The sequence below is a fragment of the Delphinapterus leucas genome, chromosome 11 (genome assembly GCF_059928025.1).
Source record: "Delphinapterus leucas isolate spDelLeu-1000000601 "Yukka" chromosome 11, BTC_Dleu_Yukka2, whole genome shotgun sequence".
NCBI classification, from domain to species: domain Eukaryota; kingdom Metazoa; phylum Chordata; class Mammalia; order Artiodactyla; family Monodontidae; genus Delphinapterus; species Delphinapterus leucas.
The window spans coordinates 64628265-64649175 of NC_143139.1; the positions used below are offsets into that span (position 1 = coordinate 64628265).

The 20911-nt window shown below is 35.4% G+C and overlaps 1 protein-coding gene across 1 annotated transcript in view; it reads left to right on the plus strand.

Moving 5' to 3' along the window:
* The window catches only part of PTPRQ (protein tyrosine phosphatase receptor type Q), a 254741-nt gene that overhangs the window by 202732 nt on the left and 31098 nt on the right, over positions 1–20911 (plus strand). The window contains exons 51-52 of the mRNA XM_089921589.1: positions 7532–7631; positions 10128–10256. Coding sequence (XP_089777715.1) covers positions 7532–7631; positions 10128–10256 — 229 coding nt within the window. The remainder of the gene's footprint in view (positions 1–7531; positions 7632–10127; positions 10257–20911) is intronic.

A 20911-nucleotide genomic window follows, 5' to 3' on the forward strand; every position in this document is an offset into this window, starting at 1 on the left:
TTTGATAGGTGAGTTTATCACACCCTGACACCACCACAGTAAATGTTTTGATGGCATCAACTTAACTTCCTTTAGGTTACAGCATTCAGAAACTACGTATTATCACAGCTAAATGGTGACCCGGTATATTTACTGATGGAAGATAAGAAACATAGTGCAAGTGGATTAGCTCATATGTCTTAGAGAGATGATATTTTGAGGATGCGGTGCTAAAAAGAGATCACTTTGTTGTGTTGTTTGCTGTTCATCTCATAGCTTGCTGGTTTTATGTAGATTATGGATATGAGGACAACATATTCAGCCAATTATCTGAAAGGTAAAGTTGAGACATCTAGGTTAATAGGAAGGAAAGAAGAGGGAAACCAAGCATCAGGAACCACGGTGTACAGGGACGTGATTCCCAGATTCTGCTAAATGGCTTCCCTTTGGCCAAGGATGGGCCTCATCCATCACTTTGGCCACAGGTAGTCTCAAGATGTCCCTCAGCGACGGTCTTCTCTTTCTTTCTTGGTCTCTCAGCCAAGGCAGTGGAATACAATAAGTAATTCTAGAAGATAGAAGAAATACACCGTCAGTTCTCTGATTCCCCTTTTGGAATCATCACCACCACCCAAGTCATCCAGGTGCTAATGTTTGTGTGCCCTGGTAACAGCAGGAGTATAAGGGGATGTAAGATGTATAATGAACGGCAGAGCACCAGATCCTGTCAAGGTCAGAATAGGAGGGACTAGGGAAACACAGGCTGGGCACAGTCAGTGAAATGCCATTGGGTTGGTAAGGGGTTGTGACAAGGAAGAGTCCCACGTATCTACGATCAATTTTTCAGGGTTCATATGCTATTTGGAGACCAGTGACACCACGATAGCCTTTCAGGCTCCTCCTTAGGGTGGCCTCCTATGGGCTCTCTCCTGATAGATAAGCAGCTTTATAATAGGAGTTTGCTCTCTAATGCTTATTCCAATTGACCACATAAAATTCTGCTATCTAGATAGTTATTTGTAGCTAGGAAAACAGTGCCGGGCAGGAGTGGAGGAAATTAAAAGGAGTGCAACCCTCAGTTGTGGTGAAATGAAATGTTCAGATTTGGAATATGGTGTGTACCACAGGAGCAGAATTCCTTGATGTCCATCAAAGTAGCCCAGTCATTTTGCTGGTTAATGGATGTAACACCATCAATTTCTGGCCTCATATTAATTTTCTACCTGGCTATTGGATATTGTGGTTCTGTGTATATCAGATTCACTCTTGAGTCAGGAACCAAAGAACACCCTCCAGAAAAGGTGCTGGTCTATAATTGGCATTAATAAAAGGCCATGGAGTCATAGGGTTTTTGGGAAAAGAACATTGCCGAGGAGGATATAGTAGAAGGACCCAAAAAGGAAATAAAGTTGACTGTTTCTACAGTGGGCAGTGGTCAATGGCAAGAATGGTTTCATGGCTATAAGAATGGAGGCAAGCAAACAGTAAAATGCATTGGTGTCATCGTAAGCATACAAAGGATGATTGAGTCCTTTTTTCTCTCAAACATGTCATGTATTGGGATATAGGATAGCATTTGCAACAGGCTAGTGGCTCCCAGCATTTCTAACAGGTCTTCCGAACACTCAGGTGTGCATCTCACACTTCAGTGAAAGAAGTCTAGGTCCCATCTAGGTCATCAAACCACCAATGGATGTACTGGTATTTTGCACACCACAGGCAATGAGCTTCAAGTTGAGTCGCCTATCAATACAATCTTCAGGATTTAAGTGCCTCTGCAAAGCTGTGTTTCTAAGTTAGTATAGGACATACACTTACAAGACAGACCATTTTGATAGTGGTTGTGCCTGTCAGAGATATTATTTGGATGTTAAAATTAGGGACAAAGAATCACTGATGAACTAAAAGGCTTAAGTTTTGGGAAAAAGGCTAACAGCAGTACAAGTAAGAAGGAGCCAGACAGGGCTTTGCTGAATAAGGATTGATAACCTGGAAGAGGTTTGCACGTTGGGAAATCTTTATAGCCTGTAGGAATAATGGGAAATGACACGTGCCATCATTTTGACCCTAAAGAAATACTTACAACTTACTTGATTTTGTTTTCACTCAGGATTGAGCATTAGGATTTTTATTAAGAAAATTCCCAAGAATCCTTCTTGAATTTTTTTTTTTAAGAAACCTCCTTAGGCACCTCAGTTTATGGAAACTGCTTGTAGGCAGTGTTTTGATTGCAAGGTTTAATTATAGAGGATTCCTGTGATTTGAAAACCAGACACTGCTTTCTGCACCTCACAGGGCTTCATTAAAACTGAACAAGTTGAAACCTTAAACCTCATGGCAAAGGCGCTCTGTGATTGTTTTCTTTTGTCATAATACTTCTCATTTAATTACTGTGCTAACAATGAAAAGTTCCAATATGCTCACTTGGGAACAGAGATAGGGAGTCACTATATATTTTTTGCAGCAAAAGGATCACTTGCCCCCGGGACACCAGAGGAGCAGGGGAAGGCTTTATGATGTTAATGAGGCAGTGGCAATGTGATGGTGAACCTCGCAAACTCTGTAGTCAGACGAGCATATTTCAGGCAGTTTTGGCATATATGGAATTTATGTGACCTTGGGTTAGTTACTTAACAAATTAACTTCTGCAATCTTATTTCCAAAATGAGAATAATAATACCTACTTCATAAGCTAACTGGGAGATTAACTCAGATGAATGGACAGATTAATGACTATGAAATGTTATTAATAAAGATATGAAACATTATTTATGTGACAAGCCCTTTATGAGTTTTTTTGTATATAACCTCATGTATTTTTCACTACAACCCTATAACACGATTTCCTGTTTCTAGGTATCCCCAGTTTCCTGGTAAGAAATCTGAAGCTGGGTCTTTAAGCATCTTGCCCAAGGTTACAGAGCTAGGAAGTGGCAGCACCAGCTTTTAGACCCAGGCAACCTGACTTCAGGCAGTGCTGTGCTTATAACCACTGTACTGCATTGCCTGGAAATCACTAAGTGCCCAAGTAGCTTTTGATTTCATTACTGACTTTTCTGTTCCCACAGACTTCCTATCTTTGCTGTACCATTTTCTCTTCTCAACATTTTAAATTATTTCTAGCTGTTCTCTTTGCACCTGCTCATCTTAGCTTTCTGAGGCTAACATTCATACATAAGTATACTGTTTTTACACATAAAGATGCAATAATTCCTTTTTGTTTGTTTTAACAATGACTAAGTATGACTTTGCAACCTGGCCACTGTTTATTATCTACTTCTAATATTTTGCCAATATGATGTATTAAAAAACATTTATTTAGGGTATTTTAATTTATATTTCTTGAATTATGAAATTGAGAACCTTTAGTAAGTTCTTTGTGCAGTATTTGAATATTCTGGATGGCTAATACTGGGCTAAAAGAGAAGAACTTTTCATACTTAAGTTCTGTTATAAGAAGTTGTTTTCTTTTAAGATTAATAATAATATTAAGAAGATGATCTTTCATGCAGTAAGTACCTATATCAAGAGCCGGGCATTGTCCTAGGAGCTTTATAACTCATTTAGTTCAAGCTTCTTAGAGATATAAAGCTGCATTAAAAAGTCAGATCCATAGAGGAGTTTAAATAATGATAATCAAAAGATAATACTATGAAAAATTAGGTAGTACTTTATAATTATGATTTGCTTAATTACTACAGTAGTACATTCTGTTATGCAAATAAAACAATTTAATTTGACCTTTCAATGGATTTTAAGTCTAATCAGGAAATGTACACGTTACAAAAAGAATCATGTTTATATTTTTAAGTGAAAGAGTTTTGTTTTCTGTGAAAGGATTTAGAGAAATGACTTCATTCTGTACTGGTAATGCTCTGTGGGTACATGCATAGCAGTGAATCAAAATTTGTGCTGGACAGTCATAGTACATTTTGTCCTTTCCTAGTAGTACATTTGTAATACATGTGCCCAAAGGATTACCTATTGTTTATTAATACATCATATGTCATTTCTTCACTTCACTTGGCTAGTGCTTTGAAATGGTAATCTAATCTGAAAATTTTTTGTGGTCTATGAAATCATTTTTTCCCTACTAGGTTCCAAGGTCCAGTGACTCAATACTACCTGATAAAGATGATTCTATTCATCTTCATGTTTCCTTTCCCAAGCATATCCAGTTAGGAGTCAGCATGTGAAAATTCATGAAACCATTTATATTTTAATGTATGAAAAAGGTGTATCTAAAATACTTTATGAGCTACATGGTCCTTTAGAGTCTTCTAAATTTAGCTGGAGATTCTAGATGACCATGAAACTCTGATAACTGTTCAAGATTCAGTGTTCATTCAAATCTACCATGCAGAATAGCCACAGAAACTCTTTCATAGTGTTAACATTTCATAAGCACCAATCCAGGGAAGAAAAGATGAAACATTAACCCCTGCGTATTTTACAGATAGTTAACCTATTTTGTCACTTGACTCTAATACTTTCTACAGTAAAATTATACATCATATAACTTAAAATTGGTTATAATTATAATTACTAGTTGTATCAAAATAATAATTTATATATTCTTATTTGGTTTAATGCCTAATCTTCAACCTGAAAATTTTTAATTTCTAGTATACTTCAAAATCGATATTTTTATATATCAGTAAATTTAGAAAATATTTATTGAGCATTTGCTATGTGCCTGATACTGTTCTCAGGACTTGGAATACAGTTTTGAATACAACAAAGACTCCTGTCCTCAGGGATCTTACATTCTGGACAGGTAATAAACAATAAGATAATGAATTATAAGATGTTACCAAGGGCTATGGAGAAAAGAAAAAGTAGAACAGAGTGTAGAGGAGGTAGAAGGGGGAAGGCAGGAAGTGAAGGAGTTGCAGCTTTCAATCTTAAATATGGTAATGTCTTAGTCTGCTTGGGCTGCCATAACAAATACTATAGACTGAGTGGCTTAAACAACAGAAGTTTATTTTCTCACAGTTCTGGAGGCAAGAAATCAAAGATAAGGTTCCAGCCACTTCAGTATGTGGTAAGGGCTTTCTTCCTGGCTTGCAGAACGCCTCCTTCTCGCTATGTCCTTATATGGCCTTTCCTCAGCATGTGCACACGGAGGGAGAGAACTAGCTTTCTGGTGTCTCTTCTTAAAAGGACACTAATTCTATCAGATTAGAGCCAAACCCTTGTGACCTCATATAGCATTAATTACTTCCTTACTCAAATACTGTCACACTGTATTTGTGTTAGGGCTTCAACATATGAATTTTGGAGGGACACATGCGTTCAGTCCGTAAGAGGTGGTCAGCGTAGGCTTCACTGACTAGGCGATATTTGGGCAAATTCCTCATGGTAATGAAATGGCTACCCAGGCAGATCTATAAGAGAAATACATTTCTATGCACAGGAAGAAGCTGGCCAAAAGCCCTATATCAAGAGTTACCTGGTGTGTCCCAAGAACAATAGGGAGGCCAGTCTGGCTCCAGAGTTGTAAGCAAGGTGGAGATTGGAAGGGAAGTCAAACAGGTAACAGGGAACCAGAGGCCATTAACCTATGGCCATAGGCCATTGGAAGGACTTTGGATTTTGTCTGTGAGAGATAAGGAGGATTTTAAGTAGACAGGTAATGTTTTAAAATCATTACCCTTGCTACTATGTTGAGAATAGATGGAAAGAGGACAGGGTGGATATAGGAAGACTTGTTAGGTGTCCATACAACAATTCATGCAAAACAGGATGGTGGCCTCGATCACCTTGCAGCAGAGGTAGTGAGAAGTGAGTAGAGCGTACATGAAAGTTTTGAATAGTATAATGAACCCCCAAATACCTATTAATTAAATTTAATAATTTTTAATGGTTTGCCACATCTGTTTTAATTACACATTTTTCATTTTGTTTCTGAAGTATTTTAAAGTGAATCACAGAAAGCATTATATATTCCACTCCAAAACAGTTTAGCATATTTCTCTAATAAGTATGTTGTTATATTGTTGCAGTTCAACAAAATTAATGATAAATCCTTGATATTATGTAGAACTATATATATATAGTTTCAAATCATCCTCTGATTTTTTTCTTTGTAGTTTGTTTAAAACAGGATCAAGAGGTTCCATATTTTGAATTTGTCTGATTGCTTTTTATTGGTGTCATTAACTCCTTTTCCTACTTTCTTATAAATTAGAGATAAGATCTAAAGGTTTGAATATTCACAATGAACATTTTTGGCAGGGCTCCTTTACAGGTGTTGCTGCGTAGATCAAAATACCTCACATCAGGAGGTGTATAATACCTGGTTGTCACATTTTCAGTGATGTTAAAATTGATCAGTAAGTTTAGTGGGAATGACAGCAGGACCTTTCACTGGAAAGTTGTTTTTTCCCTTGTTATAACCAGCAGATAATCTGTGAGATGATAGTTTGACATTCCCCAAATATCCAAATGCCTTTCAACCTTCCTCCTAGTCATTTAGAGATACACTTATGATTGTTACCTGAGTCAATTATTTCATTAGGAATGCAAAATTAATTTCTAATTTTATTATTTCTTCCACATTTATTAAACAGAATTCTCCTCTAATAAGGAGCTTTATCTCCTTAACTGGGGCTATTTTTTAATTTATAAAAAACAGTTCATATGAGAAAGCCACGGGAAAAAATGCTTAATTTTCTCTCTTTAATTACAAATTTTTAGAGTGAAAAAAAGTTGTTTAGCTAAAACCAGGGGTTACAAATTAGTACCTTTTTGGTTTTAATTTTCATTTCTCTTTCATTGAATAATATTAGAACTCATGGATTTTTATATTGAATCTATTTCAATCAATTTCAGTTTTTATTCATTATAAAGTTTAAATTGTTCCATCTTTGGCCACCTCTTCAAGATGATCTTTTGTTCTTTCCATACCATTAGGCTTTGATCATTTCTTAGCTTTCTTGCCCCATTAGATATCCCAAATTCCTTTTGTTCCCTAATCACACTTTGGAATTACTATCTCTCCAAGTTTCCCTAGTTTCTATTAGTGAAAAACATAGAGCCAACAGGATTTCCTCAGAGATTTTGGATGTGTTCTATGAAAGAGAAAGTCAAGTATGACTCCAAGATTTTTGGCTTGAGCAACTAGAACAATGAAGTTGCCATCGACTAAGATGTAGAAAGATGCAGTTGAAAGGAGGGAAGAATAGGAGTTCAGCTTTGGAAATTTTGATTTTTAAAATTTAATTACACTTCTAAATAAAGATACATAGTAGGCAATTGGATATACAAGTCGGGAGTTCCTTAGATTACAGTTAAGTAGTCATCATCATATAGATGAAAATTAAAACCATGAGGCTGCACAGGTTCACCAAAGGTGTGAGTTTAAATAGAAAAATAGAGGAGCACCAAGGATTGAGCTCCAAAGTTAGAAGATCTAGGAGAAGAAGAGAAACACATTTGTACACTTCATTAGCATTATTGAGAAATATGCCAAATTTTTTTCTGTATTTTGAGACCCAATGTAGTATTACATATAATAATAATTAATGATTTTATACATCTTCCTCTTCAGGTGAAGGGCTTTCAGAAAGATCTGTAGAGATTATACTTTCAGTCACTTTGTGTATCCTTTCAATTATTCTTCTTGGAACAGCTATTTTTGCATTTGCAAGGTAAGACTTATTTGTACTTATTCCTAAGATGCTTTATGGACATCATTCAGTCATGGCCCAATCAGGAGACAGAAGCCACAATGGTTACTTTAATGGGAAACATTTAATAATATGTTAACTAGTAAAAATAGTTAACAACTGAAGGGGGTAAGAGAAAACACTAAAGGATCCAGAAGTAGCAAGTGCAACAAAGCTACTCTCTCTAGGCTAAGGAAGAGTGGACAATAGAGGAACAAAGAACGAGAGGAAATCTCACTCCCAAGTTTGACATGGAATGGCTACCACAGGCACACGCAGCCCTATCACCTACCTTTGTGCAAAGAAATATGACAGAGGAAGGGCTGGAGCTGATCTGTAGAAGCTACCCATCGTTACTGAAGAGTTGGCAGGCTGGAATCGGACAGTGGAAGCAGCCCACTATTGCCTGATCGCGTGGGTGGGCTGGAGCTACCTGGAATCCTTCACTGATGGAGAGAGCATGAACTTAAGAGGCAGCTAGTGCTCACCCAGGTGGGCTGCTGGGCTTCCACAATGAATAAGAATATTGCAGCGCTAGAACACTCAAGGGAAGTATCTCCCTGTCCCTGTTGCCTTGCAGGATGACTGCAGTGTCCTCTATTGACAAAGTTTAACGTCTAGCCAGTTGGCAAAGGAGAAATGTTAGAGTCTAACTTCAGTATCACAAAGCAGGGCAAAGAAGTGTGGATGTAGAGCTGAGAGACAAAGTGGTAACCCAAAAGCAGACGCTGCCAGGCTTTCTCCATCTTTCTGAATATTTTATAACTCTGATATGTTTAATTGAAAAATAATCAGGTCTAAATTTCAGATTTTATACAGAAGAGGTCACTTTTCCAGTAAGAACACTTAAAAAATGTCCAACTTCCTTATACGGTGGGCCCCTTTCTCACGTTTACTTTATCAAAATGTCTGTACTGTGTTTTCCAAGTGTCTTTTCCAAGTGTCTTTTCAAATTCTCGGTATCAGTCTCTTAAAATTCCCGTTGTTTACAGGACCTCAGGAGAAACCTTAGTTGTGATCCTAAAATTAGTTTCATAAGGTAGACTGCCGAGTTAAAGGGACCTTACATTTGTAAAAATAACCATTATACTAATTTCCTAAGTAGCTATCAATAGGCTCTATTTTATCCGAAGAATGGTGTCCTGTATTCTGTTTGCCAAGCATCCTCTGTTTCATCTTGAATCTTTTAAATTATCATTTTGATGGATAATTTGAAGGGCTCTTGAAAGATATTTTTCGTATACCAGAGAGTGTTCTCAGATTCAGCCAGAAGACGGTGAGAGGAGGTCGTTATTTTAGGCACTTTTAAAGTTATGTTGTGTAATATATGGTCCTTGTCCCTGAGGGATGTGCATCCACCATATTGATATCGTTTTCCTGCTCTAAAATCATTTCTTTATAGGATGAACTCCTTTTGTGGGCAGGAAATGGGCCCCTCTTATTCCCTACAACTTTCCTACATACGGCTCTTCAGCCAACAGAGTCTGTTCTCACCTGAACATTCCGTCAGTTTTCATACAACTCTGCTTTTGTTCAGTCAGCTGGAAATGTGCTTCCTCCTCCTCCTGATTCTGGAACACTCAAGTCAAATCCTACTTTTTATTTCCTCTAAATACTAATAGTTGTAATCACTTATATAACATTTTATAACTAATCAATTACTGTTTTAGGAGTTGTAATTTGACTTTTTTTCTCTTTTGTTATGCTTTTTCTACATTTAGATCCTACTTCTCAACTAAATTATGTCCTTGAGGATAAGGACCATATTTTATACTTCCTATATCATCCTCAACACATAAATCATAAATGTTAAATGTTTGAAGTGCAAAACATACATAGAATAGCTAAATATTACTTTATAATATACCGTACTATGTCATATAAAAATAGACATGTAAAAGGGCTCAAAATGAAGCGACTTTGATTTGATTCGCAGATGCATGTGATTTTATTTTTGAACCTGAGCTTTCTGGTTATATATTATATTCTTAGATTACATAATCTGTATAGTTATATTATACTTAGATATTACATTTTATTTATAAAAGCCAATGAGACAATTCAAAACACATTTTTATGTATTTTCACGTTATGTAAAATCAATGGAGCATTGTCTTTTAGCACTGGTGCTGATAGCAGTGAGCTGTGTCCGCATTGGCATATTTCCTTTTTATGACAAACATATGAGACAGCTTGAGGGAGGAGAAACAAGCTCACAGCCTCAGTCTCAGTTGCTCTGTATTTTAAATGTGCCAATGGCTCAGGCCTTGATGAACTAATTCTCATTAAAAGCAGCATGTTAAAAAATTATAGAATACATTCTGTGGAATTAAAACAGGAAAAAGAGTTGAGTAGCTGCAAATTTGCAGCATACTCAGGGAAGTGATCCCAACAAAGAAATTATCTGACTAATGTCTTAAGAAAACTAAATATAATTTCATATGCTTTCTATGATATTCCCTTCTTGGACTTTATTAGAATTCGACAGAAGCAGAAAGAAGGTGGGACATATTCTCCTCGGGATGCAGAAATTATTGACACTAAATTCAACCTAGATCAGCTCATCACAGTGGCAGACCTGGAACTGAAGGACGAGAGATTAACGCGGTGAGCACTCCTCTGGGCGAACAGTGGTCCAGAGGGCCCGGAGCCATGACCCTATTCTGACCTATGCTTGTTGGAAGTGTTTGTGGGGCTCCTATTTACACAGGTCGCAGAGATCTTCTTTCAAAGGGTGACCTCCATCTTCTACACACTTCTCACTGGTGTTCGGAGAATCAATCTTCCTAATACTTTTGAGTTCAATAGGAACCTTGGACTATAATGTTCAACCAAGCTTTTTTTTCCTGAGACAAATATTTGTACACATTAAATCTTTAAAATTATATTTAATAATTCACTTCAGATGACAGTTTTTTTTTTTACATTGGATTTCCTGGAGGTGTCCACATTTTTTATCACAAATTTAAATTAAATTTGTAACTACTTGATATTGTTTATATCATTTTTATAAAAGCCTGTCTTATGCCTCATTTTAGTATAAAATGACATTAGAAGTCTAAATTGTGTATTAACACTTCATTTTTTTAAATTGCTTAGTATTTAAGAATTAAATACAAAGTTAAAATTACCTTTGAAAGGAAAAGTAAAAATATGTATAGTAAATATGTCATCAATATGTATTGGAAATAGAATGCTTAATTGTAAAGATAAATTATTCAAAATGTCAGCACATTTGAAAAACTCATATTAAGATAATTCACCAAATTCTTTTATATTTTTTATTTTTTTGCTTGTTCAGTGATTGATAGTTTTTTCTTTTTCCAAATTCTTAATAAAAACTATCAGCAGATTGTCTTAACAAGTTTCAATTCTTACGAGATCCAATATTTTGTGATGCTTACAAGCACATGACAGTTGTTACAAAGTACCTGCATAGCTGTGCTGAATTTTAGAAATTGTTACCAACTCTGAAAATATGGCATCAAAGGTCTTAAACTTAAAAAGGAATTAATCATTTATAGTTGTCATTTACCAAAGTTGGTCTTTACCTAATAGATTGACTTTACAAAAGTATTTCCAGTATGTCTAAAAATATCTACGTGCTATACGTAGATATACGTATAAGTATATACACGTGCTATAGAGGGAAGTGTCATCTGATAAGCAGGGTCCTTCCAAATGCGACAAAATGAAAATTATTCAGTTTTATCAGTAAATTACAAAGAAATTTGGTTTGTTGGATATGAAAACTTCTTTATATTTATCTACATTTGTTTATGTTCCAATACAGGTTGTTCCTATCTAAAATGGATAGTGCTCCAAAGACTATGTGTAAGATGGTTATATCTTAAGCAGGACATAGTTTTCCACATGAAAGATCAACCGATTTTCAGGGTAACCTGTCAAAGTTAAATCATATCATTGCAACAATAGAGCATTACTAGTATTAGGCTCTGCGTCTCAGTTCTATAAGGGTCATACTGCATAGTAAAAGGTACTTTCTTCTCCTTTACCCCTGTGGGCCGAACTCCCTTTCCACACTCCTTTCTGAGTTCAGGCCTGGGATCTCCATCTCTTTCTTCTACAAGTGAAAGTATACAAGGGATAGAACTTCAAATCTCTGAGTGCAATTAATTTTAGTTTCTTGAACAATTTAGATGAATCTGTTCATACTCAAACGTGAATTTCTAAGTGCCCAAACAATTTTACAGCATTTTTAAAAGATTCTTTATTAATCCCCCAAAAGTCTCTAGTAAGTAGATCTTTAAAAGTCTCTAGTAAGTAGATCTTTAGGAGTTATAATGCAGTGAAAAAAAAGCCATACTTTTTTTTCTCCAATACTTGGAGAAAGTATTCTTTTTCGAGGAGGTTACCATTCTGTAGAGGCTATGTGAGGTCAGATCCCCTAAGCTCTATGTGTTTTCACAGCTTGCCCCCTACTCCACTGCTGAACACAGCCATTATCAAAAAGGGATAAGATATATATTTTTTAAACAATGACTGTCATGACAGCTAATGGAAAAGGTGGGCAAAGACTGTATAGATTGTTTATTATCAGGTACTTATAATTCAGGGACAGCCTTATTTAACCTTGACTCATTTATTTTCCTGTTCCATGTTTATTTATGTATATGTCACTTTATTTGTACATGGATGTACAATTGCCTTTAAAGTATATTTCAAACAATTTTATCTGTTTTTGCATATAGAAAACGGGTATTACCACTAGTCATAGCACACTTAGAAATTTGTTTTCATGCTTTTTGCTTTCTCATTTACTTGTTATGATTCTAGTACTCGTGACTGTAAAAACTTTCTCATTGGTAATTCCAATGGCACATACTAATATGATTTGCTTGATTTATTACAGAAATTTATTAAAATAACTATCAAGTGGTTTGGTAGTAATTCTTTTCATTATAGAGATCTATCTCCAGCTTTATTATTTACTGAAGGTTTTTCATGTTAATAAAGTCACTAATACATTAGACAATAAGACTAGAAAAAACTAATTAACAGATTCATAATTAGCCATGTGCACATATGCATGTGGTCATTCTTCACTGAAGCTCTAAAGCTCTTCACCTGTATTTCAGGTGCTGGAAAATCTAAATCTATTCAAAGCCATACATGTCTGATGAGGGTAGAGCCACAAAGACTAATGGTAGATTCTGAGACAGAAGAACCAAAGAGCTGGAGTTAGATTCCAAACTGTTGAGTAACTTATGCCATATGTCTTCGTTATTTACAAGAAGGAACTTAGATAATTTCCTTTAAATCTACCCAATTAACATATGCTCTTTATACGTGAGGCATAGGCTTATTCTTTTCCTTCCAACCTGCCTACTTTCTTGATGCTAATTGGACTTGCAGTTTTCCTCAGTGTTATACGTCTTCACATGTCCATAACAGAAATGATAAAATATCTAATCAGTAGTTAAAATATTAACTTTAGGGAGTCACCTAGTTGACCAAAAATGGTCATTACAATACTTGGTACTAAATCCCCTTCAGGATTTAGGGTTTTGCGGTTAAGAAATTATTTATTTTATATCTGCCTATATATTTATATACATTTTAAGATTTGTCCTATAATTTTTATATGTATAAGCTCTCATCATTTGATTATATCTTATTTCACAAAGGACCTGAAAAAGAATTCTCTCATTCTTCTTCTCTTGAAAGAGAACAAAATTCAAAGATTTAATACTCTATAAATCCATGAGAACATTCAGAGATATGCCAAGAAAATGTTTTTTAAGTTCTTATTTGGAATGATAATGACATCATTTCATTATGCACATTTTCTATATAAGTTTAGTGAACGCAAGCTTTATTTCTTGGGAAGAATTCTTGATATTTGTGCTCATCTATTCCACATTTATCAGATTAGAAAATAACCCTTGGGTTTTGCTATTTGATAAACAAATGAACAAAACAACGTTTTGTGATGGCTCCTTCAAAACACAGCCATTAACACAATGAAGTGAGAAACATTTCTAGGAGGAAATATTAGCAAGATGAGCATACACACACTGGTAACGCAGACCTATCTCTTTAAAATTGCTGAGCCTGGATCACTGAAGAAATCAAGGAGGAAGTCAGAAAATACCTAGAGACAAATGTAAACAAAAACACGACGATCCAAAACCTATTGAACGCAACAAAAGCGGTTCTAAGAGGGAAGTTTATAGCGATACAGGCTTACCTTGCAAAACAAGAAAAATCTCAAACCACCTAGCCTTATACCTAAAGCAAATAGAGGAAAGAAGAACAAACAAAACCCAAAATTAAGAGAAGGAAAAAAAATCATAAAGATCAGAGCAGAAATAGAGACAAAGGAAACAACAGCAGAGAAGATCAATGAAACTAAAAGCTGGTTCTTTGAAACGATAAACAAAATTGATTAACTTTTCACCAGACTCATCAGGAAAAAAAGGAAGAGGGCCCAAATTAATAAAATTAGAAACAAAAAAGGAAAAGTTACAACAGACACCACAAAAATATGAAGGACCATAGGAAACTAACTACAAGCAACTATATGCCAATAAAATGGACAACCTAGAAGAAATGGACAAACTCTTAGAAAGGTACAACCTTCCAAGACTGAACCTGGAAGAAATAGAAAATACAAACAGACCAATTACAAGAACTGAAATTGAATCTGTGATTTAAAAACTCCCAACAAACAAAAGTCCAGGATCAGATGGCTTCACAGACGAATTCTACAACACATTTAGAGAAGCATTAACGCCTATCCTTCTGAAACTCATCCAAAAAATTGCAGAGGAAGGAATACTTCTGAACTCATTCTATGAGACCACCATCACCCTGATGCCAAAACCAGACAAAGATACCACACAAAAAAATTATAGACCAATATCACTGACAAACAGATGCAAAAATCCTCAACAAAATACTAGCAAACTGAATCCAACAATACATACATTAGAAGGATCATATACTATGATCAAGTGGGATCTATCTCAGGGATGCATGGATTTTTCAGTATCTGCTTATCAGTGTGATACACATTAACAAACTGAAGAATAAAAATTATATGACCATCTCAGTAGATGCAGAAAAAGATTTTGACAAAATTCAACACCGATTTATGATAAAAACTCTCCAGAAAGTGGGCATAGTGGGATCATACCTCAACATAATAAAGGTCATATATGGCAAACCCACAGCTAACATCACACTCAACAGTGAAAAGCTGACAGCATTTCCTTTAAGATCAGGAAGAAGACAAGGATGCCCACACTCTCACCACTATTATTCAACATAGTTTTGGAAGTCCTAGCCATGGCAATCAGAGAAGAAAAAGACGTAAATGGAATCCAAATTGGAAAAGAAGAAGTGAAACTGTCACTGTTTGCAGATGACATGATACTATACATAGAAAATCCTAAAGATACTACCAGAAAACTACTAGAGATCATCAAAGAATTCAGCAAGGTTGAAGTATACAAAATTAATACACAGAAATCTGTCGCATTTCTATACACTAACAATGGAAGATCAGAAATAGAAATTAAGGAAACAATCCCATTTACCATTGCATCAAAAAGAATAAAATACCTAGGAATAAACCTACCTAAGAAGACAAAAGACCTGTACTCCGAAAACTATAAGACACTGATGAAAGAAACTGAAGATGACACAAACAGATGGAAAGATATACCATATTCTTAGATTGGAAGAATCAATATTGTCAAAATGACTATACTACCCAAGGCAATCTACAGATTCAATGCAATCCCTATCAAATCATGAATGGCATTTTTCACAAACTAAACAAATTTACAATTCGTATGGAAACACAAAAGGCCCCGAATAGCCAAAGCAATCTTGAGAAAGAAAAATGGAGCTGGAGGAATCAGACTCCCTGACTTCATACTATACTACAAAGGTACAGTCATCAAAACAGTGTGGTACTGGCACAAAAACAGAAATATAGATCAGTGGAACAGGATAGAAAGTCCAAAGATAAGCCCACTCATCTTTGGTCAACTAATCTATGATGAAGGAGGCAAGAATACACAATGAAGAAAAGATAGTCTCTTCAATAAGCGGTGCTGGGAAAACTGGACAGCTACATGTAACAGAATGAAATTAGAACACTCTCTAACAGCATACACACACACACACACACAAAAAAAACGCCTCAGAATGGACTGAAAGCCTAAATGTAAGGCTGGATGCTATAAAACTCTTAGAGCAGAGTTGCAAAACATAGGCAGAACACTCTCTGACACAAATCGCAGCAATATCTTTTTTGATCCACCTTCTACAGTAATGGAAATAGAAACAAAAATAAACAAATGGGACCTAATTAAACTTAAAAGCTTTTGCACATCAAAGGAAACCATAAACAAAACAAAAAGACAACCCACAGAATGGGAGAAAATATTTGCAAACAAAGTGACCCACAAGGGATTAATCTCCAAGATATACAAACAGCTCATGCAGCTCAATATCAAAAAACCAATCAAAAAAATGGGCAGATGGTCTAAATAGACATTTCTCCAAAGAAGGCATACAGATGGCCAAGAGGCACATGAAAAGATGCTCAGCATCAATAATTATTAGAGAAATGCAAATCAAAACTACAATGAGATATCACCTCACAGCAGTTAGAATGGGCATCATCAGAAAATCTACAAACAACAAATGCTGGAGAGGGTGTGGAGAAAAGGGAACCCTCTTGCACTGTTGGTGGGAATGTAAATTGGTGCAGCCACTATGGAGAACAGTATGGAGGGTTCCTTAAAAAAATAAAGCTAGAGTAACCATATGACCCAGCAATCCCACTCCTGGGCATATATCCAGAGAAAACTCTAATTTGAAAAGATAACATGCACCCCAGTGTTCATAGCAGCACTATTTACAATAGTTGAGACATGGAAGCAACCTAAATTTCCATCAATAGATGAATGGATAAAGAAGATGTGCCATATATATATATATATATATATATACACACACACACACACACACACACACACATATACACACAATGGAATATTACTCAGCCATAAAAAAGAACCACATAATGCCATCTGGTGCAATATGGATGGAGCTAGAGATTTTCACACTAAGTGAAGTAAGTCAAAGACAAATATATGATATCGCTTACATGTGGAATCTAAAAAAAAAGATTCAAATGAACTTATTTACAAAACAGAAATAGACTCACAGATATAGAAACAAACTTAGGGTTACCAAAGGGGAAAGGAAGGGGTGAAGGATAAATGAGGAGTTTGGGATTAACATATACACGCTATGATATATAAAATAGATAACCAACAAGGACCTACAGTATAGCACAGGGAAATATACTCAATATTTTGTAATAATCTCTAAGGGAAAGGAATCTGAAAATATATATATACATATACACACACATATAAAATGGAATCACTGTGCTGTACGCCTGAAACTAACATAACATTGTAATTCAATCATACTTCAATTTAAAAAGATCCAATGAAGTTGAAAAGATCTAGTATTTTAATTGTATAGATTATCTATACTTCTACAAAATAAATCCTATATTAAATCTAGGATTAAACTCTTGGGAAAGTTTAAAAGAATAAAGATATAATTTAAAAGGCAAAAACATTGCCGAGCCTAGCCGGCCCTGTGGTTTGTTTTTAACTAATTTAACTGTAACACAGATTACCTTCCCAAGAGAGTTATAACACTTAAAATTAAATAACCCAACAAAATTTTCAGAAGATAAAGATACTACTGGCTAAAAATTTTTTATTTTTCACTGTCTCCTTTCTACACTTAAGTCAGAAGTTTTGTTTCTTTCAGTGACTAAATCAGAAAAAAAATAAAATAATATTGATCAATGTCACTACTATTCTTACTTGACAGATACTTCTTTTCTTCCAGTCCTCAATTTTTTCCCCCAAATTTTAGGCATCATTCCATACTAATTATCTTGCCTATTTTAGTTGAGTGAATGTAATGGTGCATTATGTTAAGACTCAAGGCCCAATCCAGTAATCATGAATGGAATTAAAATTCTCAACAAAATAAAGCAAACAATTGAATGGCTATTTTAAGAGTATCTTTCTTTCTTCAATAACTTCAGAAGTTTGCATGTCAAATTTTTATTAAATATATATGCCTTCAGGAAGCTTACCATTCAAAAGAATCCTATGAATGTGTTTTGTAAACTGTAAATCAGAATACATTTGGTATTATTATTGTTATTTATAATATCTGTAAAATTAAGAATGACCCCAGTCTACTTTCACATCCAGGGTTTGCTAACATAGTAATTGCTACTATTTATGAGCAATCACTATTTGTTAAATTTTGTATGTAATGATCTCACCCAACGCATTCAATCATTTGTGGTAGGTACTCTTACCCCACTTTACAGATGAAAAATAAAAGATGCCTAGAGAACTTAGGTAACTGTCCAAGGTCATGCACCTAGTAAATAGGACAGCCAAGATGATCCCAGGTTAGTGTGATTCTGAAGTATCAACATACACCTATAATTGTGTGTGTGTGTGTGTGTGTGTGTGTATTTAACTCTGAAGCATACTAGATTAAATCAATATAAACCCACTTAAAAAGACAAGGGCCCATGACATCCTTCTTCAAGTAGCATTTTCTATACAGAGAATGATTCTAAGGGAAGAACTGCTTCTTTTGAATTACTTATTCTCTAGTGATATGGGGCAAAGGAATGATGGCATTTTAGTGTAGGTTCAATCTTGCAGAAACTGGAAAACAGTAGTACAATTCTTGTGACTTCAGTAAGAATACATAAAATTTGACTGATATATGAAATTCTTTGTAAAATTGTTAGCATGTTAATTGCCATCAGTTCTTTGACAGATTCTGGTCATTAATTTTACTTCTGTCTTAACTATTTTGCAAGCAATGGCAAAAATATGTGAATCCAAATAAGAAATGTCTGGACAAAATGTGAATTTGGGACAAGAAATGTCCTACAGTAGAACGAAATTTAAGATATTTACTGCTCATGTTCTTATAGCAGCAAAGCAAAAATACTGCAGTGTGTTTTTATACTAAATAAATAATGAATCTTTACTTCCAGATACTCTTCATTTTTCTTTAGACGAAAGGAGATTTTTGTCATCCAGTAAGTTACTGTGGTGATGCAGAGCTCTGCTGTGATTATTTTAATCTTTTCAGGTGGTGTGCTCTATATTTTAAAATACAAGATATGAAGTGCTGTTGGTTAATGTGCTATTTTTTCCAAAGCCCAAAAAACTGTAAAACAAAATACTCTAAACTTTCTACTTACTAAGTGTCCTCTATGATATTGCATGCTATTGATATGGTAAAGTTAACCTTATCAAAATGCACATTGACTTGCAATGTGCATGTCATAAGAATTTGCTGTGTTATCACGTTGTGTTAACTTTGATAGTAAAGTAAGTTTTTACCTAGATTTCTTCACATGCTTCTTGTCCTATTACGATGACACAAGAGTTGAGTTCTCTGTCTGATGGGTGGAGTCTGGGTTCACACTTCACACAAGCTCATTTCAACTACTGCAGGTGCTAATCTGTAAGGACCTAAGACAATGACATTCCCTGTTCTCTGACTCGTGCTGCTCAGTATATGCCCCAATTTCATAGAAATTTGACTTCTATCCTGACCAGTGGATGGCCAACTGTGCATGCTTTCAGGCATCGCCCTAATGCCCAGAAATGCCTTTTGTATCCTAGGATAAAAATTGCTGTATACATTCTGAAGGTAGCATAGCAAAATGTCAGCATTAGCAGGGACCCAACAATTGATTGAGTGCCCCAGAGATACTCAATTTCTTCATGTAAAGGATATGAATGGAGGCAGAGAGTGAAAATGCATTTGATTTCAAAATCCCAGATCTACTACAGCAGAGTTAGTCCCATGAGCCGCAAGGCCGGATGGGATGGGGCCAAGACTCCTGACATTCCCATTGACCGTGAATAGTACTCAGCGTGATTAAAACAGAGGAAGCCAGGCCCTTTTCTACTCTAATCACCTTTAGCATTTTGGAATCATAGCTAACCTCAGAGGAAAATGCTTCCATTTTTATCGAACCCTCTCTGTATCTCTTCTATCGCCATATTTTCTTCCCCTGGAATCAGTGAACAGTGTCCTGCTCAGTCAGAGCTTCTACTTTGATAGAACTAAACTTAATAGTTCAGGTTAATCAGAACCTTTAAACACCTCTATATAAATCACATTTGTCAAAACAGATGTAGTTTTCTTTCAAATCTAGTTTTTTGAGGTCACCTTCTAACCCCTGACAGAGGAATTTCTGTGCTTACCTGCCTGGCAAGACTTCTTTTTAAATGGTGTTATGTCATCTGTCTCCTCTTCATTAGGTCCCCTCACTAAGAACCTCTGCCCATCTCTTCACACAGCTGTTGGCAGTGTTTTCATCCTCTCTACTGCTTCTGCCCTATTGCCCCGGAGGTAGCTAGGTTTATGACCACAGTTTTAATTTAGAATACATGGTTTACAAAATAAGAATCTGTCAAGAATTTGGTTTCACATGTGCTAATGTGGAGAGGCTTCAGTAATAAGGAAAATTCAACTCTTGCCACCCTGGGAATCTTACCTCACCTCTTTGACGTCAGCAAGAATGTTGCTCTTCTATATGTATTTAAAAGACCATTTCACCTTGTTTGAATAAAAGAACTATCAGTTGGGCACCTACAAGTGCCGGGCACTGGAAATACTGTGATGAAAAAGGAAGGGGCACTGCCTCTAACGAGCTGCCCTTCAAAGAGCTAAGCTCCCTTAAAACCTATTTGTCCTTGCAGATATAAAGAGACATGCTGAGGAACTACTTAGATAGCCTTTACTAATTGATTATTTTTCTAGATAATAAGAAAAATACTGCATTACTACTTACTCAGGTGGCATGTTTACCTTATAAGGTGAAGTTTTAGAGTCAGCTGTATAGTACTAGCCACTGGTTGGGATAATATTTTTAATTTGTATTGAGGACCAGAGAAAAGTCATTGGTGATTTGATAAAAGAAAGGAGGAGGGTCTGAAAGGATACTATTTGAAAGCCTATAACAAATAAAAACAATAGAAAAAAACAAAAAATAAGATCCCTTTGAAAGCATTACAGTAAATGCTTTGGATAAGTAACAGAATATCATTGTAGAAATAAATGTAAACGTTGGAATAGTGAATTGAAATATATAAACTAAAAACCTCACACTCAATATTTTACAAAACTTGGAAAGATCAGTTAACATG